At 45.7% G+C, this 19,402-nt stretch overlaps 1 protein-coding gene across 1 annotated transcript in view; it reads right to left on the reverse strand.

Moving 5' to 3' along the window:
* large1 (LARGE xylosyl- and glucuronyltransferase 1) overlaps positions 1 to 19,402 on the reverse strand; it is a 467,112-nt gene that overhangs the window by 327,480 nt on the left and 120,230 nt on the right. Inside the window, exon 2 of the mRNA XM_067999920.1 lies at positions 11,219 to 11,404. Within this exon, the coding sequence (XP_067856021.1) occupies positions 11,219 to 11,324 (106 nt within the window). The 5' untranslated portion in view covers positions 11,325 to 11,404. The remainder of the gene's footprint in view (positions 1 to 11,218; positions 11,405 to 19,402) is intronic.

The following is a 19,402-nucleotide window of genomic DNA, read 5'->3' on the forward strand; positions in this document are numbered from 1 at the left end:
TATGTCTTGTGCACCTGCAACTCCCAGGACTGCAAGTCTTGCCTGTCATGAATAGTGATGTACCTCCTCCTCAGATGTACTGTGGAATAGATCCGTTGCACACCCCTCATCCTAATGTTGTCAGTTTGAAGGGCTCCAAAATGTTGGTAAATTTGTCTGAACACAAGAATGCTCAGTCTCAACAAAGAAATCTTAGTCCAAACACAAAAAACTCCCAGACAAAGGTTTGCCTTATACAACTGTGCCCAGTTGTAATACCTCACCTTTTATTCAGGTGTGTCAATCACTGGTTTAAAGGGTGAAATGAGCTTCGGCTGCAAGTCGCCTCCAATTCAATGGCGTGTTTCAGAAACCACGGGAGACATGTTCAGGAGCAGTTTCTGTTGCAGAATCCACAAAAAGTTAAGTACCTCAAGTGTTTAAAGTACCTACATTGCCCCTTTAACTATCGGCACACCAGCTTTAAGTTGGGACGGGACTTCTGGCATTGCTGCAGGAGTTCCTCAGGGCAGTGTCCAAGGCCCAACCATCTTCAGCTGCTTCATCAATGACCTTCCCTCCATCATAAGGTCAGAAATGGGGATGTTCGCTGACGATTGCACAGTGTTCAGTTCCATTCGCAATCCCTCAGATAATGAAGCAGTCCGAGCCCGCATGCAGCAAGATCTGGACAACATCCAGGCTTGGGCTCATAAGTGGCAAGTAACATTCGCGCCAGACAAGTGCCAGGCAATGACCATCTCCAACAAGAGAGAGTCTAACCACCTCCCCTTGATATTCAACGGCATTACCATTGCCGAATCCCCCACCATAAACATCCTGGGGGTCACCATTGACCAGAAACTTAACTGGACCAGCCATATAAATACTGTGGCTACAAGAGCAGGTCAGTGGCTGGGTATTCTGCGGCGAGTGACTCACCTCCTGACTCCCCAAAGCCTTTCCATCATCTACAAGGCACAAGTCAGGAGTGTGATGGGATACTCTCCACTTGCCTGGATGAGTGCAGCTCCAACAACACTCAAGAAGCCCGATACCATCCAGGACAAAGCAACCCGCTTGATTGGCACCCCATCCACGACCCTAAACATTCACTCCCTCCACCACCGGCGCACTGTGGCTGCAGTGTGTGCCATCCACAGGATGCACTGCAGCAACTCGCCAAGGCTTCTTCGACAGCACCTCCCAAACCCGCGACCTCTACCACCTAGAAGGACAAGAGCAGCAGGTACATGGGAACAACACCACCTGCACGTTCCCCTTCAAGTCACACACCATCCCGACTTGGAAATATATCGCCGTTCCTTCATCGTCGCTGGGTCAAAATCCTGGAACTCCCTTCCTAACAGCACTGTGGGAGAACCGTCACCACACGGACTGCAGCGGTTCAAGGCGGCGGCTCACCACCACCTTCTCAAGGACAATTAGGGATGGGCAATAAATGCCGGCCTCGCCAGCGACGCCCACATCTCCAACGAATAAAAAAAAAGTTGCACGCGCACATCACATGCACTGAGCACATTGGAGCTGGATTGCAGACCCGCTCCAGAAATCAACTACCTTTACTGCCCACCCATCCCCAACCCACCCGTTTTCTGTGGAAAACCGAAAGGCAGTTTCCTGGGCGATGATGGAGGTAATACCCCCTTTACTCAGTGACATGAGCCCCACTAGCTGGGTACGGTAGCGTGGTGGTTATGTGACTAGACTCGTAATCCAGAGGCCTGGACTAATAATCCTGAGAATGTGAGTTCAAATCCCATCATAGCAATTTGAGAATTTAAATTCAGTACCTATTCTGCGATCAGTAAAAGTGACCATGAAGCTGTCCGATTGCCGTAAAACCCAGCTGGTTCACTAATACCCTTTAGGGAAGGAAACCTGTCGTCCTTACCCGGTCTGGTCTATATGTGACTCCAGTCCCACACCAATGTGACTGACTCTTAACTGACCTCCGAAGTGGCCTAGCGAGCCACTCAGTTGCATCAAACCGCTACCAGCAGTTCAAGAAGGCTCACCACCACAATCTCAGGGCAACTCGGGAGGGGAAATAAATGCCTGCCTTGCCAGCAACACCCAAAATCTGAGAATGAATAAAAGACCTAGCTGCACTGCAATGCATTCTGCATCACTCACTCCCACTGTCCCACACACTGGCTTGAACTTCTGTTAACAGAGCTTAGTATCTCTGTTATGTCTTCCTCCTTCACTGATTGTTACTGCCACGTCATCTTAGACAGTGTCTTAGTCCTTCAAAATAAGTCGCACTGAAAAGCATTTCAAACAAAGCTAAATGTAAAGCGGACTGCACCAGCTCTGACAGGTAACAACATTAAACGAAGGGGGTCTGCACCGACACCCCCGGCAACAAACGGCAACCCCACCACCGGGGGGAGAAGCCGCCATCTTATGATGCCCTGGGCCTTCTCCAGCTAGACAGAGCACGCGACGATAGCCAGACAACAAATGTTTGTTGCTAAGGATTTGTTAGAAAGGAGCACATTTCACACCAAAAGCAGCCTTAGATTAGATAATAGGGCTGCTTTGTGAAGCGGCTCCCACAATACAAGGGAGGCACAAGACTTTGAAGCAGTTAAATTTGGTAGGTGAAATCTGGGGCCTGCTGAACAAAAAAAATCCTGAGGCAGTGGGACTACATCCTCTGTGTGTTCCTTCCCAATTTAGTCACTGGGCATAGTGCTCGGGCTGAGAATAGAAATACATTTTTAGAAACTGCTTTTGATGATCCCTAGTGCCTCAGGCTCTATAAAATAAATGGTGCGTGTCAGTAAGTGGGAAAGATAGGACTGAGCTCATCAAAAGCTTGTGCGCGCATCAGAGATCAGTGAACCCTTTGAGGGCTTCAAATTAAAGGGTGGGAGGTCTGCAGTTTGGCCTTGAACTTTATTTGTACCCCTTTTGCTCAGGTGTCTCAAAAGATAGCCCTTATCGATATAAAGGAACTAGCGATATGGAAAGGGGGAGAGTTGAGCACAATTATAAAAGGGCCTTAAATAGATGAACCAAGTAGAGGAAAGTGAGAGGAGGACATGGCCAGTGATAGGCGCTAATAACATCACATTAATATCAGTACAGACTACTGCTCGTGTGAAGGGTTTTACTAGTTTCTCCCTGTCTACCCTGTTTTCACTGGCAGGACAGTCGATAACCAGAGGATACAGATTTAAGGTAATTGGCAAAAGGACCAGAGGGGGGAGATGAGGAGACATTTTTTTTGCAGCGAGTTGGTATGATCTGGAATGCACTGCCTGATTCAATAGTAACTTTCAAAGGGGAATTGGATATATACTTGAAAAGGAAAAATTTGCAGGGCTACAGTGAGAGAGCAGAGGAGTGGGTCTAATTGGATAGTTCTTACAAAGAGCTGGCACAGGCACGATGGGCTGAATTACAGCACAGAGGGAGGCCAGAGTCTATGATCCTATGCGTGCAGGGTAAATACCAGCACGGACTGGTTGGGCCAAATGGCCTGTGTTTGTGGTGTAATTTCCGTGTAATTCCACAGGCTCAACTGTGCTTGAAAGGCATTGGTTCTGCTTAAAATACTCTACTGAAGCTCCCGTGGCAGCCGAGCTGATAGAAGGTACAGAGCCTGAAGATAGAGAGCCTGGGTTCAACTGCTGGCCTGTGTTGACTTGGCTGATCTCAGCCAGGATTGAAATCGGGACACTGAGAGGGAAATCAGCCACTCAATCTCCATGTAGTGACCTCTGCTGGAAGGAGAGCAGGACTGGGCACTGCCACGGAATAGCCTGCCAGCACTCACTGTGTAGGCTCACCATTGAAGAGAAGTCATTTGGGCACAGTACTAGAGGGCAGTTAGTGTCCATAGGAGCTAAGATTTTCCAGAATCAGCGTCTGGAAGAAGGGGAGAAAATTGCAAAAAAGGGCTGATTTTCCTTTAATGTATATAGCATTTCAATCCACAGACACAGATCACCCTGTTATGTTATGGGATTCTTCTTGAACATTTTTCCACAGAATGGTTTTGGGAAAAAAATATTCCAATTAGTGTCTTAAAGCATAGTATGTACACACAAGTTATGGGGGGTGGTGGAAATGCTCCTGGATGACGTGGTTAATATTATACTGTAAGTTATTTTCCCCAAAGACTATGAACATGAAGCAATTTGTTATCAATAAATAGCTTAGACCCATTGCGTTGGAAAGTCACTGATCCCTATCTGGCTGTGAACAAAGAGAGATTAAAACAGAGAGACAGCGACACAGGGAGTCAGTCAGGTTTTTGAAACAGAAGTAGATTTTGACTTTGTGCGATAGTGTAAAACAGGTGATGGCGAATCGGCAGCCTGTTTTATATCTCTCCTGGTTTTTATTTCCGTTGAAGTCAATGGCAGTAAAAATGGGGAGAGATGTAAAACGGGCTGTAGTTTCGCTGTTGCTCATTTTACACCACCGCGCAAAGTCAAAGTCCGCCCCAGAATGCTACAAGGCAGTCAGGCCGCACCGATACTGCAAGAAAGTTAAAATGCAGGGGAAAGTTACAATTTAAGTTTAAGTCAAGAGAGATGACCCACTGACATGGGGACGTGCTCATTATTTTGCATTATCACGTGCCGTGAAATAAAGCAGCTTAATAATGAATATTATCTGTTCTTCTCTCACCCAGAGTTGTTTGGTCCTCCTTTGGAGGAATTGAGAGAGCACATGCTAAAGACACAATTACCCAGTACAGGTCACGGGGTGCTATGGTTACACTCCTGGGTTATGCAACCAGATGGTTAGATATTCAGTAGTATGGGTACACCCCTAAACTTAAGACATTCAGACCACTTAACAGAGTGACTAGTCACCGCTCTCAATCATGTAAATACCAAACTGCAAGACCACCCTTCTAGTATGTCAGTTCCAAGAGGAAGTCTTGGTATCAGGACTATGTTCACAGATCAAGTCAATACAATGTACTATGAGTGACTTCAATATCATGCAAAAACTGTTCTGTCTAAATTATGACTCCTGATGACATCAGAGGAATTTGGTTTGATGAAGTAATCAGAGGTGTAAGCACTAGACCAATCCCAAACAGGACACTTTCAGACATTAGCCAAAATAACACAAATATTCACGCACATCAATGTGGTCATTAATGTATTTGTCTACTTCCCATTTTCTCTTTTTCAATCTCCCTTTTTCTGCATTTATCTTCATGTCTTCACAACCTTGTGATTACAAGTTACAAGTATGGTCCCTTGCCAGAGAATGAGAGAAAGAAAAAGACAGCTATGCTATCAGGGCTATCCCAGCAGTCATACCAACAGTGAAAGCCGCCTCTTAAAACCAAAGACCCTATAACTATAATGGAGCGCTTTGGCTAGCACTGTGAATGCAGGGATAGTCTGCACCATACCCTACCCTTCCAGTCACAGAAAGCAAGCAAAATACCGGGAATTACCAGCAGGGTGGGAGATCATAAAGCTCAAAGTTAACAAGCCCAGCAATGTGAGGGAACTGAATTAACATAAATGTACTTGGAATGACAAGATCATTAAAGCACCGCTGGGTTAATGACTGCATTGGAACTGATGTTAATTCAGCAACCTCACCTTGTCAGGCAACAATATCTCCTGCAGGTTTCTTCCTCAACCAGTAAAGCCAAAATCGAAAATGCACGACATAGTAACTATTACAGTCAAATCATATATTTTACAGGAATTGTGTTGGTGCAAAATTCCTTGCCTGTATTCATGGGCCAAGCCATTTGTACAAGCTGGAGTGCACAAGAATGATTGACTTACATGTCAATATAACCAAGCTTGCAGTACATGAAAGATGGTGCCTTTCATGACATCCCAAAGTGCTTTACAGCCAATGAAGTACTTCTGAAGTGAAATCATTGTTGACTCCTCCACTGCCTCTGATTTGACACTCTGCTTGTCTGATATTCAGTATTGGATGAGCAGGAATTTCCTTCAATTAAATATTGGGAAGACTGAAGTCACTGTCTTTGGTCCCTGCCACAATCTCCGTTCCCTAGTCACCGACTCCATCCCTCTCCCTGGCCAATGTCTGAGGCTGAATCAGACTATTTGTAACCTTGGTATCCTAATTGACCCTAAACTGAGCTTCAGACCCCATGTCCACTCCATCACCAAGACCGGCTACTTCCACCTCTGTAACATCGCCCATCTCCGCCCCTGCCTCAGCTCATCTGCTGCTGAAACCCTCATCCGTTCCTTTGTTACCTCTAGTCTGGACTATTCCAATGCTCTCCTGGCCAGCCTCCCACCTTGCACCCTCCGTAAACTTCAGCTCATCCAAAACTCTGCTGCCCGTATCCTAACACTCACTAAGTCCTGTTCACCCATCACCCTGTGTGCTCGCTGACCTACATTAGCACGCGGTACGGCAAACCCTTGATTTTAAAATTCTCATCCTTGTTTTCAAATCCCTCCATGACCTCACCCCTCCCTATCTCTGTAACCTCGTCCAGCCCTACAACCCTCCGAGATCTCTGCGTTCCTTCAATTCTGGCCTCTTGCACATCCCAGGTTTGCTTCACTCCACCACTGGTAGCCGTGCCTTCACCTGCCTAGGCCCTTAGCTCTTGAATTTCATCCCTAAACCTCTCCACCTCTCTCTCTCTTCCTTTAAGTCACTCCTTAAAACCTACCTCTTTAACCAAGTTTTTGGTCACTTGTCCTAATATCTTCTTATATGACTCGGTGTCAAATTTTGTTTGATAATCGCTCCTGTGAAGTGCCTTGGGATGTTTTACTACATAAATGCAAGTTGTTGTTTTTGTTGTGATGTAGGAAACACAGCAGCCAATCGCGCACACCAAGCTCCCACAAACAGCAATGAGATAATGACCAGATAATCTGTTTTGGTGATATTGGTTGAGGGATAAATGTTGGCCAGGACTTTTGAAATGGTGCCTTGGATCTTTTACGTCCACCCAAGGGGTCAGACGGAGCCACGGTTTAACTTCTCAACTGAAAGACCTCAAGCTTTGCACTGGGGCGTCAGCCTAGATTTGGTGCTCAAGTTTCTGGAGTGCGACTTGAACCCACAATGTTCTGACCACTGAGCCAAGGCGGACACGCTAAAAATGTTTACTCATGCTGAAAAATGTTCTGCAGAACAGAATGGCTAACAGTCGCTGTTACAGTCTCCAAAACTGCTGAACAGTGGAGATCCACAACTAGAGCGGAACGTTCTTCATCTGACCCGTGTAGGCTGTGCTGCAGAGCCCAATATGACGGAACAACGAGAATCTTTTGCCTCTCACTCCTCTGAGCCATATTCTGAACTGTGGTCTATAAAAGATGGATAAAGTCAGGCACATGTTTAAGAGGGCCATGTTACTTTTACATCATGGAACCAGGATAAGTCCTGTTCTGAGATGCCAGAAAAAAAATTGCAAAAGAAACTTGGACTTTAACGAGGGGTTGGTTCATGCATAGTCAAAGGTGTCAGAGATCTTTTAATAATCCTCCTCCCATTTGCTAACTTCTCCTGAAAGCACCGACTGTTGGTGGGATATGAGGGTTCGGTAGCCTAGTGGTTATGATACTGGACTAGCAATCCAGAAGTTGAGAGTTCAAATCCCACTATGGCAAGTTGTGGAATTCAATTGAATAAATCTGGTAGTTTGTGAGCTAACCGAATTGTTGTAAAAACCCATCTGGTTCACTAATGCCCTTCAGGGAAGGGACCTGTCACCCCTACCTGGTCTGGCCTACATGTGACTCTGGTCCCACACTACATGGTTGACTCTTACTGTCTTTTGGCAACTAGAGATGAGCGATAAATGCTGCCTTGCTAGTGTTACCCACATCCCAAAAACAAATTTAAAAATGTTCCATAGCTTGGAGTCTACGATCAGTGAGCTTTGGTATTGAGTGCCTGTAGGCTATTTGGCCACAGAAGGCATTATTCATGCGCCTCTTGCGCATCCCCGATTTCCATCGCTCCACCATTGGCGGCAGTGCGTCGGCCGTCTAGGCCCTAAGCTCCTGAATTCTATCCCTAAAACCCCCTCTCTTCCTTTAAGATGCTCCTTAAAACCTACCCTTTTAACCAAGCATTTGGTCACCTGCCCTAATACCTCATGTGGCTCGGTGTCAAATTTTGTTTGAGAATCGCTCCTGTGAAACGCCTACATTAAAGGTGCTATAGAATTGCAAGTTGTTACTGTTGTCTGCAGCCAAAATACTTAATGAAATCTAATTAGCAAAATAAATGAGCGCAAACTGAAGGTCGTCTCATCAAACCCACTGGTTTATCAGCCAAACGAAGCACCAATCGCCAACTGAGACCTTTTCCTTCCTTCTGTTAAAGTGCTTTGCATAAAGCAAACACGAGACCAATCGTTGAATTTTGATCTCCAAGGGCTCCTCCTTATAAAACGCATACCGATGAACTATAAACCCAGAGCAAGGACCTGGTGGGAATCAATTTTCTGGCTGCCTGGGCAGATCTATTATTTTTGCAATAAGGAGAGGTGACACGGATAAATAAAGACTTGCTCGCCCCCGCACCTGTCTGCGTCTCTGAATCCACAGCACGAAGCCGTGGAACAATATCAGTGTCTGAGAGAGCTTCCTGTCCACAGTCTTCACTGCTTGACACACTGAATTAGATTCATAATCACTCAGCAGTGACTCCCAAATAAAACATCAGCCCGGGATGGCCCTGGAGCCCCCTCAATAAGCAGATGATAAGGTATTTTTAAACAATTCCAATATCTGAACGGTACATTATAGTTATCCTCTTGAACAGCCATGCAAGTGACAGACATCAGCGGGCAATGAGAGGGGAAAGATAGCTTCTGACACTCCTGATCAAGATTAATCGACCCGGTTAGATGACGAGAAACAATATTCGCCAGAATAGTGGATAATATTTTTTTTTTTGCTTTATTATTGTGCCAGGTATGAAAGATTGGCTCAGAACTGATAAAGAATACAGTGTGTATGTGTACGTGTATGGGTTTCAGAAGACTGCATAATGGGTGTTTTCCATTTTGCCCCCAGCAATGGCATCTGGTACTTGGGGGCTGGTCACAGTGTTGGTTCCACACACTCCGTAGCTTTCTCAAGCGTTTCAATAGCATGCTGCCCACTACCTCTTTCTGTACAAGTACGACATTGCCTTTTCCCACGTCAGCCATCTTTGTGGCCTTTACGGAGGAGGGGCAACCAATAGGTGGCGATGGGCGCATTTCCCAGCTTAACTTCACTTGTTTCTCACTCCCTCTTCCCCTACTCGTCCCTGATTAGGGTATGGCTTCACGGGCAATAATCTGCCTCCATAACCTCACCCGAGAGGCCATTCTTCATGCATGAGCTCAGTGAGTTGCTGGCAGGGTATTCAACTGTGAGAGGCATCATGGCCTATCCATGTTGTATCCTCACTTCACATCTTCATCTGGTTCTTTCCAACCGAGTCACTAAACAGAAAACTCATGTTTCCCTTCCCTAGTCCAGGGTGCTGAGACCTATTGCAGCATCCCAACCGAGATGAGCTACCTCAGCACAGACCGGGGAATTGACCCGAGACCCTCTGCAACTAAAACTCAGTTACACGCCAGCTTCATCAACTGAACCATCAAGGAAGCTCTTGACCTCTTTTCTCATTAGCTGTGTGCTTGTTATACTCTAGTGTTCTCTGCGATCCTTATGAACAGGAGTATGTCCTGCAGTCAGGATCCACCTCCCGAGTTTGGACCATCAGGCTCTCTCCCCCCTTATCATGGTTGCCCATTCTAGCCCCCCCCACTCCCACCAACAATTGCTGCTCCTAGCGATTGAACACCGCTGGGCAATATGGGCAGTTTTATAAAAGAACTCCTGCCCAGAGTACGCAGAGGCCTCACTTGCTCGATGCAGAGGGGAGCAGCAACCTGGAGCTGTGCTGAGGACAGAACCCAGTGTGAAATAGGTGGGGAAGGATGGGGAAATAGAGTCAGCAGGATAACGAATAAGGGGATGAAAAGTGTCACCTTGAACTGCAGGAAGGGGAGAAGAGTACAACCTTGCAATTTTTAAGGACACCCGGTCCGCATGCATCAGGACAAACCAATATTGCAGTGGGGGCCTCAAGCAGGCCTGTTTCAGGTGTGGGCACTGCATGACGATTTTTTGGCCTTTACCAATATGGCGGGTGACTCACTTCCGGCTTGCAATGTGCATGCACTTCCTGCCCGCCATATTGGATGCTTAGGAGGCCATTTAGGGCCTGAAAAACAGTCGCTGTATGGCTGAATTTCTAGACCAATAACCTTACCATCACAGCTGCTGTCGGGAGTGGGGGTACAAAATACAACACAACACATTACTTAAATATTGCACAAGTACATTGCAGCGATTGGGCAGTGCTGCAAAGTTCCGCAGAACTATGTTCGCTACCACCAGCTGTTTCACGTCCACCCAGTTAAGCCTGGGGCAAAAGAACAAAAGCAGCAAGGTCTCCTGGTGTGTTTGCTCGGTTTAACAGTGTCCCATTGATTAAACTTTCGAGAGAGAAATCCAGTTATCCATTCAGGAAGTTACAGCTATCTCAGCCTGGACCTCTGCGTCACAAGCTGAACATGGATGAGGAGGCCCACTCTGACCGAGCAAGCCCTTCTGACAGACTCACTCCACCACCCCCAATAGGGTTGCCAACTCTGATTGGATGTATACCTGAAGGTTTCATCACATGACCGCTTGCCTCCAACCATCCAGCGCCCACGCTCCCGCCATTGGTCGCCCGACATGTCCACCCTCACGGTGCACCACCTTCCTGAGCCAATCGGAAAGTGAACAGACTCTTCATTACCCGATTGGATGATTCTTGACTGTCAGTCAACAGCCTTTTTACCCCCATGCCTAATGTTTTTATAACTAATAAACAAAAGTGTTCAAAGAAAATTTGAAAAAGTTTTTAATGTCCCTTTGATTTCTCTCCCGGCTGTTGCTCGCAGCAGTGTCCAGGAGATTAGTCTTTAATTCCTGGAGACTCCAGGGCAATCCTGGAAGGTTGGCAACCCTACATCCCAAGCTTTTCTTAAATGTTAACTGCTCAACCCAGAAGTCCATTCCAGGTGTTGATTAATCTTTGTGTGAAGAACATCCTGACATCAGTCCGAAATCGAGTCCAATGATTTGATTTGCTGAACTTTTCGGTGGGGTGGGGAGTGGAAAGAGAGAGATACAAATACAACTGCAAGAAACAGACTAGGTGCAGCACTTGCCTTTAAACGTCCCAGAGAACAGGTAGATCCAGGTGAACGCTGGCACGAAGAGAACGGTCAGTGTGGCTGCAAGGAACTTCCTGCGCCCTCTGCAGATTCCCAGCATCCTCGGGGATGTTGGAGTCGGGTCGCAGCACTGCTCCTAGGTGGGTAACATCGGATCCACAGCCACGTGCATGTTAGTCCCTGAAATTGGAAATACAAGGTCACTTGGCAACTTGTTCTGGTCAGCGTGTGGGCCCACTCCCTCTCTCAAAGCAGCGATGCCACCTAGAAAGCAAAAGTTTTACAAGACAACCGGCCCAGCTTGTCAACATGGCACATACCGTAGTATAACAACTTTACGCACTGACATTTACCTAAGAATACTTTCAAATCAACCGTTAGAGGGTGGGGAAGTGGAGCATCTGATACAACAGCCATTGGTAGCTCCAAGCGACCAGGTGAGAGATTGCTTGTGAGCCTTGACTGTCTGCAAAACGCCCCAAGGAGGATGACTTGGCCGTAGTGTTTTCTTCATTGAGAGTCTGGTCGCCAACCCTCCAGGATCATTCTGGAGTCTCCAGGAATTAAAGATTAATCCTCGGCAATGAGCAACCCGGGAGAAAAATCATAGGGGGCATTCAAAATTAATTGTGTTTTTTTTTTTCCATTTTCTTTGAATGCTTTATTAGTTATAAAAATATTGGAGATCATAGAATCATAGTAGGTACAGCATAGAGGAGGCCATTTAGCCCATCGTGCCTGTGCCAGCTCTTTGAAAGAGCTATCCAATTAGTCCCATTCCCCTGCTGTTTCCCCAGAGCCCTGTAAATTTTTTCCCTTCAGATATTTAGCCAGTTCCCTTTTGAAAGTTACTATTGAATTTGCTTCCACCACCCTTTCAGGCAGCGCATTCCAGATCATAACAACGCGCTGCGTAAAAAAATGTTTCCTCATGTTGCCTCAGGCTCTTTTGCCGATCACCTTAAATCTGTGTCCTCTGGTTACCGACCCTTCTGCCACTGGAAACAGTTTCTCCTTATTTACTCTATCAAAACTGTTCATGATTTTGAACACCTCTATCAAATTTCCCCTTAACCTTCTCTGCTCTAAGGAGAACAACCCCAGCTTCTCCAGTCTATCCACGTAACTGAAGACCCTCATCCCTGGAACACAGTCTAGTAAATCACTTCTGCACCCTCTCTAAGGCCTTGACCTCCTTCCTAAAGTGTGGTGCCCAGAACTGAACACAATACTCCAGTTAAGGCCTAACCAGTGTTTTATAAAGGTTTAGCATAACTTCCTTGCTTTTTACTCTATGCCTCTATTAATAAAGCCCAGGATCCCATATGCTTTTTTAGCCTTCTCAACCTATCTTGCCGCCTTCAAAGATTTGTGTATGTGCATCCCAAAGTGCACATACACAAATCTAGACCGACACTCCAATGCAGTGCTGAGGGAATGATGCACTTTGGAGGTGCCGTCTTTCGGATGAGACGTTAAATCAAGGCCCTCTCAGGTGGACAAAGGATTCCTGGCCAATATTTATCCCTCAACCAACATCACTAAAGCAGATATCTGGTCATTATCACATTGCTGTTTGTGGGACCTTGCTGTGCACAAATTGCTGCCATGTTTCCTACATCACAACAGTGACTACATTTTAAAAAAAAGCTGTGAAGCACTTTGGGATGTCCTGAGGTCGTGAAAGACGCTATATAAATGCAAGTCAGTCTTTCCTTATTAATGGGGCTTACAGCCAGAAGAGCAGATGAGATTTGCATCCTATCTTATTGGAACAAGAAGCCAAAGATAAATGTGCGAGTCCTGTTCACTGCTCTACCTCCTGTTGTGCCATATTTTCAATCGATTCCAAACTTGCTGGAATGCTGAACAAGGACCGTGTTATCCAAGACACTCCCGCCAGTCACATCCACAAGAAACTGGTTGGGTAACAACTTACGGTCACGTGCTCTCAGGACATTGCGTTAACAGTGGTGGGTCCTGGAGTACGACGTTAAGCAGCCCTTACTGTCAGGGTAAGAGCAAGAAATGAATTTAACCCAATGAGCCACTATATGAAATTAGGATTACAATCCCACCACTTATAGCGGCCATGCTGGTGTTTAATGCGGTTTGCCCACGATATGCGATAGATGGTAAAACCAAAAAGGTAAGTAACCAACATATTTTAAAAACAGGGAATCTCAATTAGCAACTTCCTCTCCTAATTGTTAGCAGTCGCATCGAAGGAATCTCATCACGAAGGTAATCGCCCTTCAGCGAGGTGCCAAAAGCCAACTGAACCTGCTTGGAGACCCAACTTTGTCTGAAATCAGCAGAGCTTTTTAAATGGGTAAGTAAAGGGTAAGTACTTACTGAACTGCCCGAAATATTCAGCGCACTTAATACATTAAAAGTGGCACCTTTTTTAATTGACGCCCATGGTAATGGCAAAACGGAGCCATTTGCTCAATATAGGCGGCTGCCCATGCTAAGTGCGGACGGTAAGTGGTGGGGACTGTACTCTTATTACCTCCATATTTTTTTTCTTATATCTACCACAGTAATGTTGGAGGAGTGACTACATCTGCTTCAATAGACTAAAGGGACAGTTTGCCAATAGATCCACATTGCAACAGTGCATTTGAAATCTTTTCACCGCCTTCACACAGGATTTCTTTTACAGTCCCCACTGAAAACTTGCTCATTTATTTTTACGCCTCCCCATCCCAATGCAACAGTAGACAGGGAGCAGTGCACGGTGTGGAGTAGATCTACTAAACAAGCCCCCAGTCCCACCTACAATCCCTGGTCTGGGCCGACTTCTTTGATCTCAGTAAGGATGGTGATATGGGTGCTACATTTGGCCTCGGTGTCTCCAGAGTCAGGAGGGAGGGCCGGGGTTGGGGGAAGAGTACAAGGGCTCGGCGTACTGCTCCTAATAACTATCGAGAGCTCCAAGCTGGAGGTGCACGTGCGTTGGTGAAGGGGGAGATGCAATACCTCTTCCATGTTTTTTCTTTACTCTCGAGGTTTTCCCCCTCCGCTCCTGAAGGTGCTGATGCTTGCTGATTCCAGGGCACCAGCAGTCCCTCTGGCATCTCGGCCCAAGTGGCCAATCTCCAAGTGGGCACCTGGACAGATGTGTCAGCAGGTTACGCCACCGCGAAGGGCATTGCAGCCCAGAGGGAATCCTCACCTGCTCTCGATAAGCATGAGCTTTCCAGCAGAGGTCACTGAATGATCACGAGAGGGAATCTGACCAATTTTACCCTCTTTAATCCAGGTTTGTTGCAACCAATGACAACATCTCAACTTTGGTTCTGGGAAGTTCAACCAAGTTTCAAACACAGGAGGCAGTTCGGCCCATCGTGTCTGTGCTGGCCCTTTGCCAGAGCAATCGAAAACACATCCCACTGCCCCGCTCTCTCCCCATAGCCCTGTATCAATCCAAAACTAATCCCACTGCACCACTCTCCCCCCATAATCCTTTATCAATCCAATACTAACCCCACTGCTATGCTGTCTCCATTGTCCTGTATCAATCCAAATTAATCCTGCTGCCCTGCTAACTCCCTCCAGCCCTGTATCGATCTCAAACTAATTCCACTGCCCCACACTCTCCCTCTAGCCCTGTATCAATCCAATACTAACCCCACTGCCCACTCTCTCCCTATAACCCTGTATCAATCCCAAACTAACCCCACTGCGCTGCTCTCTTCCATAGCCCTGTATCAACCCAATAATAATCCCAATGCCCCACTCTCTCCCCATGTTCCTGTATCTTCCTCTACTTGAAATATTTAACCACTTTTCCCTTAAAAGATGCAATGGACTCTGCCTCAACCATTCCCATTCCCAGCTCCAACAACCTCCTGTGCACAGAAATTTCTCCTACTCTCAAAGTGACAATTTTAAATTTTCACTCACTCCCCAACCAGAGGGAATAGTCTTTCTGTATTCACTATCGAAAATCTTCATATAATTAAATTTAATCTCCCCTTAACCTTCTTTCCTCCAATGGATACTGTATCAGCACAACGGATCAGTTAACTCCCCACAGATTTGGTATGATAATGCAGACCTTTAGGTCTATAGGCCTTAGCACCATCCCATATCCGGTGAGGTCAGGATTGGGCTCGGTCGTGATGCCCTCCACAGACAAATAGCCTGCTGACGCTCACCGTCCTGGCTCACATGCACAGAATGGTCACTGGGCTGAGATAATGGAAGGTGCCTGTGGAAACACATCCCAGCAACAGTCAATAGCTTCAAGAGCGGAGAGACAACTGGAAATTAGGGAATTCCGAGGAATTTATTCTAATCGCAAAAATGCTATTCTATTCACGAAGAACTGCAAGGCATCTGGTCTTGTACTATTGTTCCCTTTGTGTACAATTGTAAAGTATTGAATCATTCCCCTGTCACTTAAAATACAGTACATAAAATTCCTGGAATGCTTACAGGCCATCATTACCTGGAGACTTACAGTGAATGCAGGAGACACTGAATTGCGTTCCAAGTAATTATCTCCTGGTATAGACCCTCTGGGACAGGGCAAGATTAAAGTTTATTGAAGAGACCAGATAATCTTCCGTAACAATTTTATTAGATGAGATGTAAACCTTTGGATGAGTTTTTTAAAAAAAATCACTATAGATTTTTCAGGCTCCGACATCTTGCCTTTGGCCAAGTCTGTGCCAGGACTCCAAAACTAATACACCGAGGTAGAGGGTGCACGGACATCACACGGACTTCAACACCAGTTGTGGTGCCGATCCTGTCGTGAGGTGACTTTGCATACAGATGGAATTTATATTTGGAAGGAGACTGTCTTGCCCAGTGCAGCACTAAGTCATGCTGATCAGAAAGTCCCAAGTTTCTTTACTAGCCTGAGTTAGCTGATCTCAAGGGTGCAGCAGAGTCATCAGAATGATACCAGGGCTAAAAGGGTTAAATTATGAGGACAGGTTGCATAGGCTAGGATTGTGTTGCCTCGATTACAGAAGATTAAGGGGTGATCTAATTGAGGTGTTTAAGATGATCAAAGGATTTGATAGGGAGAAACTATTTCCTCTGATGGGGGAGCCCAGACCAAGAGGGCATAACCTTAAAATTAGAGCGAGGCCGTTCAGGGGTGATGTCAGGCAGCATTTCTTCACACAAAGGGGAGTGGAAATCTGGAACTCACTCTCCCAAAAACCTGCTGAGGCTGGGGGTCAATTGAAAATTTCAAAACAGATTGATAGATTTTTGTTAGGCAGGGGTATTAAGGGATATGCAACCAAGGAGGGTAGAATCATAGAACCACAGGATGGTTACAGCACAGAAGGAGGCCATTCAGTCCATCAAGCCCATGCCAGCTCTTTGTAAGAGCAATCCAGTTAGTCCCATTTCCCCGTAGCCCTGCAAATTTTTTCCCTTCAAGTATTTATCCAATTCCTTTTTGAAAGCTACGATTGAATCTGCTTCCACCACCCTTTCAGGCAGCGCATTCCAGATCATAACTACTCACTGCTTAAAAAAAGTTTTTCCTCATGTTGCCTTTGGTTCTTTTGCCAATCACCTTAAATCGGTGTCCTCTGGTTCACGACCCTTCCACCAATGGGAAAGGAAATATTGCAGTCTTGTGGCACTGCGAGCTGGTGTGCTCACACACCGATGGAGTACGTTAGGATCCACTGAACCACCTGGGATCCTACACATAGTTCTCTTCACAAGGAAGTTTCTCTTTATTTACTTTACCTAAACCCTTCATGATTTTGAACGCTTGTATCAAATCTCCTCTTAACCTTCTCTGCTCTAAGGAGAACAACCTCAGTCTATCCACGTAACTGAGGTCCCTCATCCCTGGAATCATTCTAGTAAATCTTTTCTGCACCCTCTCTAAGGCCTTCACATCCTTCCTAAAGTGCGGTGCCCAGAATTGGACACAACACTCCAGCTCGCCATATCCCTCAATCCCTTTTCTCACCAAGAAGCATATCTCATTGTTTCTTAACCCAATTTATACCGTCTGCTCTCATTACTTAATCTAAAACTTTATAATTCTTTGGGTGAAAAAGTTCCACCTGACTTTCCTTCTCGCTCCTAAATTCTTAACTTTTAACCTCTGCTCCATGGTACTTGAACCCTTCACCACAGTAACCAAATTACTTGGATCAATGTTGTCGACTTTCTTTGTTGTCTTCAATTTTCTCACTTTGAAGTCTTGTCCTTTCCAAAATAAACAGGTACAACCCCCTTAAAGCTTTCCTCGAAGCTTAAATACACAAGCAAACTGGATAAGGTTTACAATCAGCACGGCAGGGGGACAAACATTCGAGGGCAGGGAAAGCTGGATTATTGTTGGTGAAAGCTGGTGTTCATATCTCCATCATCTCAGTAACTGTATGAGTGGGTTTCTAGTTCTTAGACAAATGGTGCACAGCCACGGTACAAATTTTGTCGGGTTCTCCCGCAAGTGTGTGATGCACACTTGATGGACATTTCAACAGTGCCTTTTCTGCAGGGGTGACTTTGAGGGAAAGCTCAAGCACAGGACTCGTACACTAATTCGATTTCAGTGTTTTATTCCTGCCTAAAGAATGGAGTTACCGAAAGTTCAATTAACACAGCCAGTTCATTCTCAGATAGCTTTGTCCCTTAATCCTAGATCCCAAGCTGAAGAAGAGCATTAGTATTAAAGGTAATGACATCTGTTGCCCTTAAAGAATAGCAAGGTGGCAGTTCAGCGTAGAGATTAACTTCCAAAATTCAGTTGAAATCATCCGGGTCTCCTTGACTGCACTCACTTCCTTGGACATCAACTAAGCTGACAATTTTTTTTCCCCCTTCAATATAATACCTCGGTGAAATTGTATTCTGAAGTCTATGATGGTGGAGATCTCTCTTACTTGCTCCAGTTGACAACCCCCTATTTCACAGCTCAGGAGATGTGACCGATTTATGTTTGAGGAGGAGCAGAAGAGGGAGGAGGGGTGTGAGAGAAGGAAGCAGTGCCTGGCCCATCATGTTGCCTTTACTGTGTTTACTGACAAGCACTGGGGATACTTAAAAGTTTTAAATACTTGGCACAGTCTGTACTTTTTCAGATACTTTACATTCTAAATGTGCATTATTGCAATACTGCAGAATGGAACATTTCTCTATATCTCTCTCTTTATTCTTTGAAAGATCCCACTCGTAATCCCGTGTGGCCACCTACCAAGGAGTGAGGCAGCAGTGGCGGACGGCCGATTTCTTTCTCTGCTTTGACTGTTTAGTTCCAATTGAAGGACTGCCTCCATGTTATACCAAGGGAATGATTCTCAGCAAATTGACTGAAACGCAGACAGGTTTCCTCTCACTGTGATGGCCAGACACACCAGCTCAGCTTTCAGAAGACCCATGCTTTCATCTTCAGGTGCCACTCATCGCTATGAAGGCCACGTAAACACCATCAGAAACTGAACTGATATTAACCAGTTATTGACAGCATTTAAATTGCATATATACCTTGAACGTTGTCAGTGCATGGTGCTGAAAATGGAGCGTGTCTCAGTTGGTGACGCTCTCACCATCGAGTGAGAAGGTCTTGGGTTCAAACCCCACTCCAGGATTTGAGCACAAGATCTAGGCTGACACCTCAGTGCAGTGCTGAAGAGTACAGCATTGTTACAGGTGTTGTCTTAAACAGAGAGCGGTGTCCAACTGTTCAGGTGGATATCGTAGAATCAGAGTGATACAGCACAGAAGGCCACCATTGCCTGTGCCAGCTCTTTGAAAGAGCAATCCAATTAGATCCACTCCCCTACTCTTTCCCGATGGTCCTGCAAATGTTTCTGCTTCAAGTATTTATCCAATTCCTTTTGAAAATTATTACGGAATCTGCTTCCACGGCCCTTTCAGGCAGCGCATTCCAGATCAGAACAATTCGCTGTGTAAATTTTTTTTCCCCTCATCTCGCCTCTGGTTCTTTTGCCAATTACCTTAAATCTGTGTCCTCTGGTTACTGACCCTTCTGCCACTGGAAACAGTTTCTCTTTATTTACTCTATCAAAACCCTTTATGATTTTGAACACCTCTATCAAATCTCCCCTTAACCTTCTCTGTTCTAAGAACAACCTAAGATTCTCCAGTCTCTCCACATAACTGAAATCTTTCATCCCTGGCACCATTCTAGTAAATCTCTTCTGCACCCTCTCGATGGCATGGACA

Source organism: Heptranchias perlo, chromosome 18 (assembly GCF_035084215.1).
Source record: "Heptranchias perlo isolate sHepPer1 chromosome 18, sHepPer1.hap1, whole genome shotgun sequence".
Lineage (NCBI taxonomy): Eukaryota > Metazoa > Chordata > Chondrichthyes > Hexanchiformes > Hexanchidae > Heptranchias > Heptranchias perlo.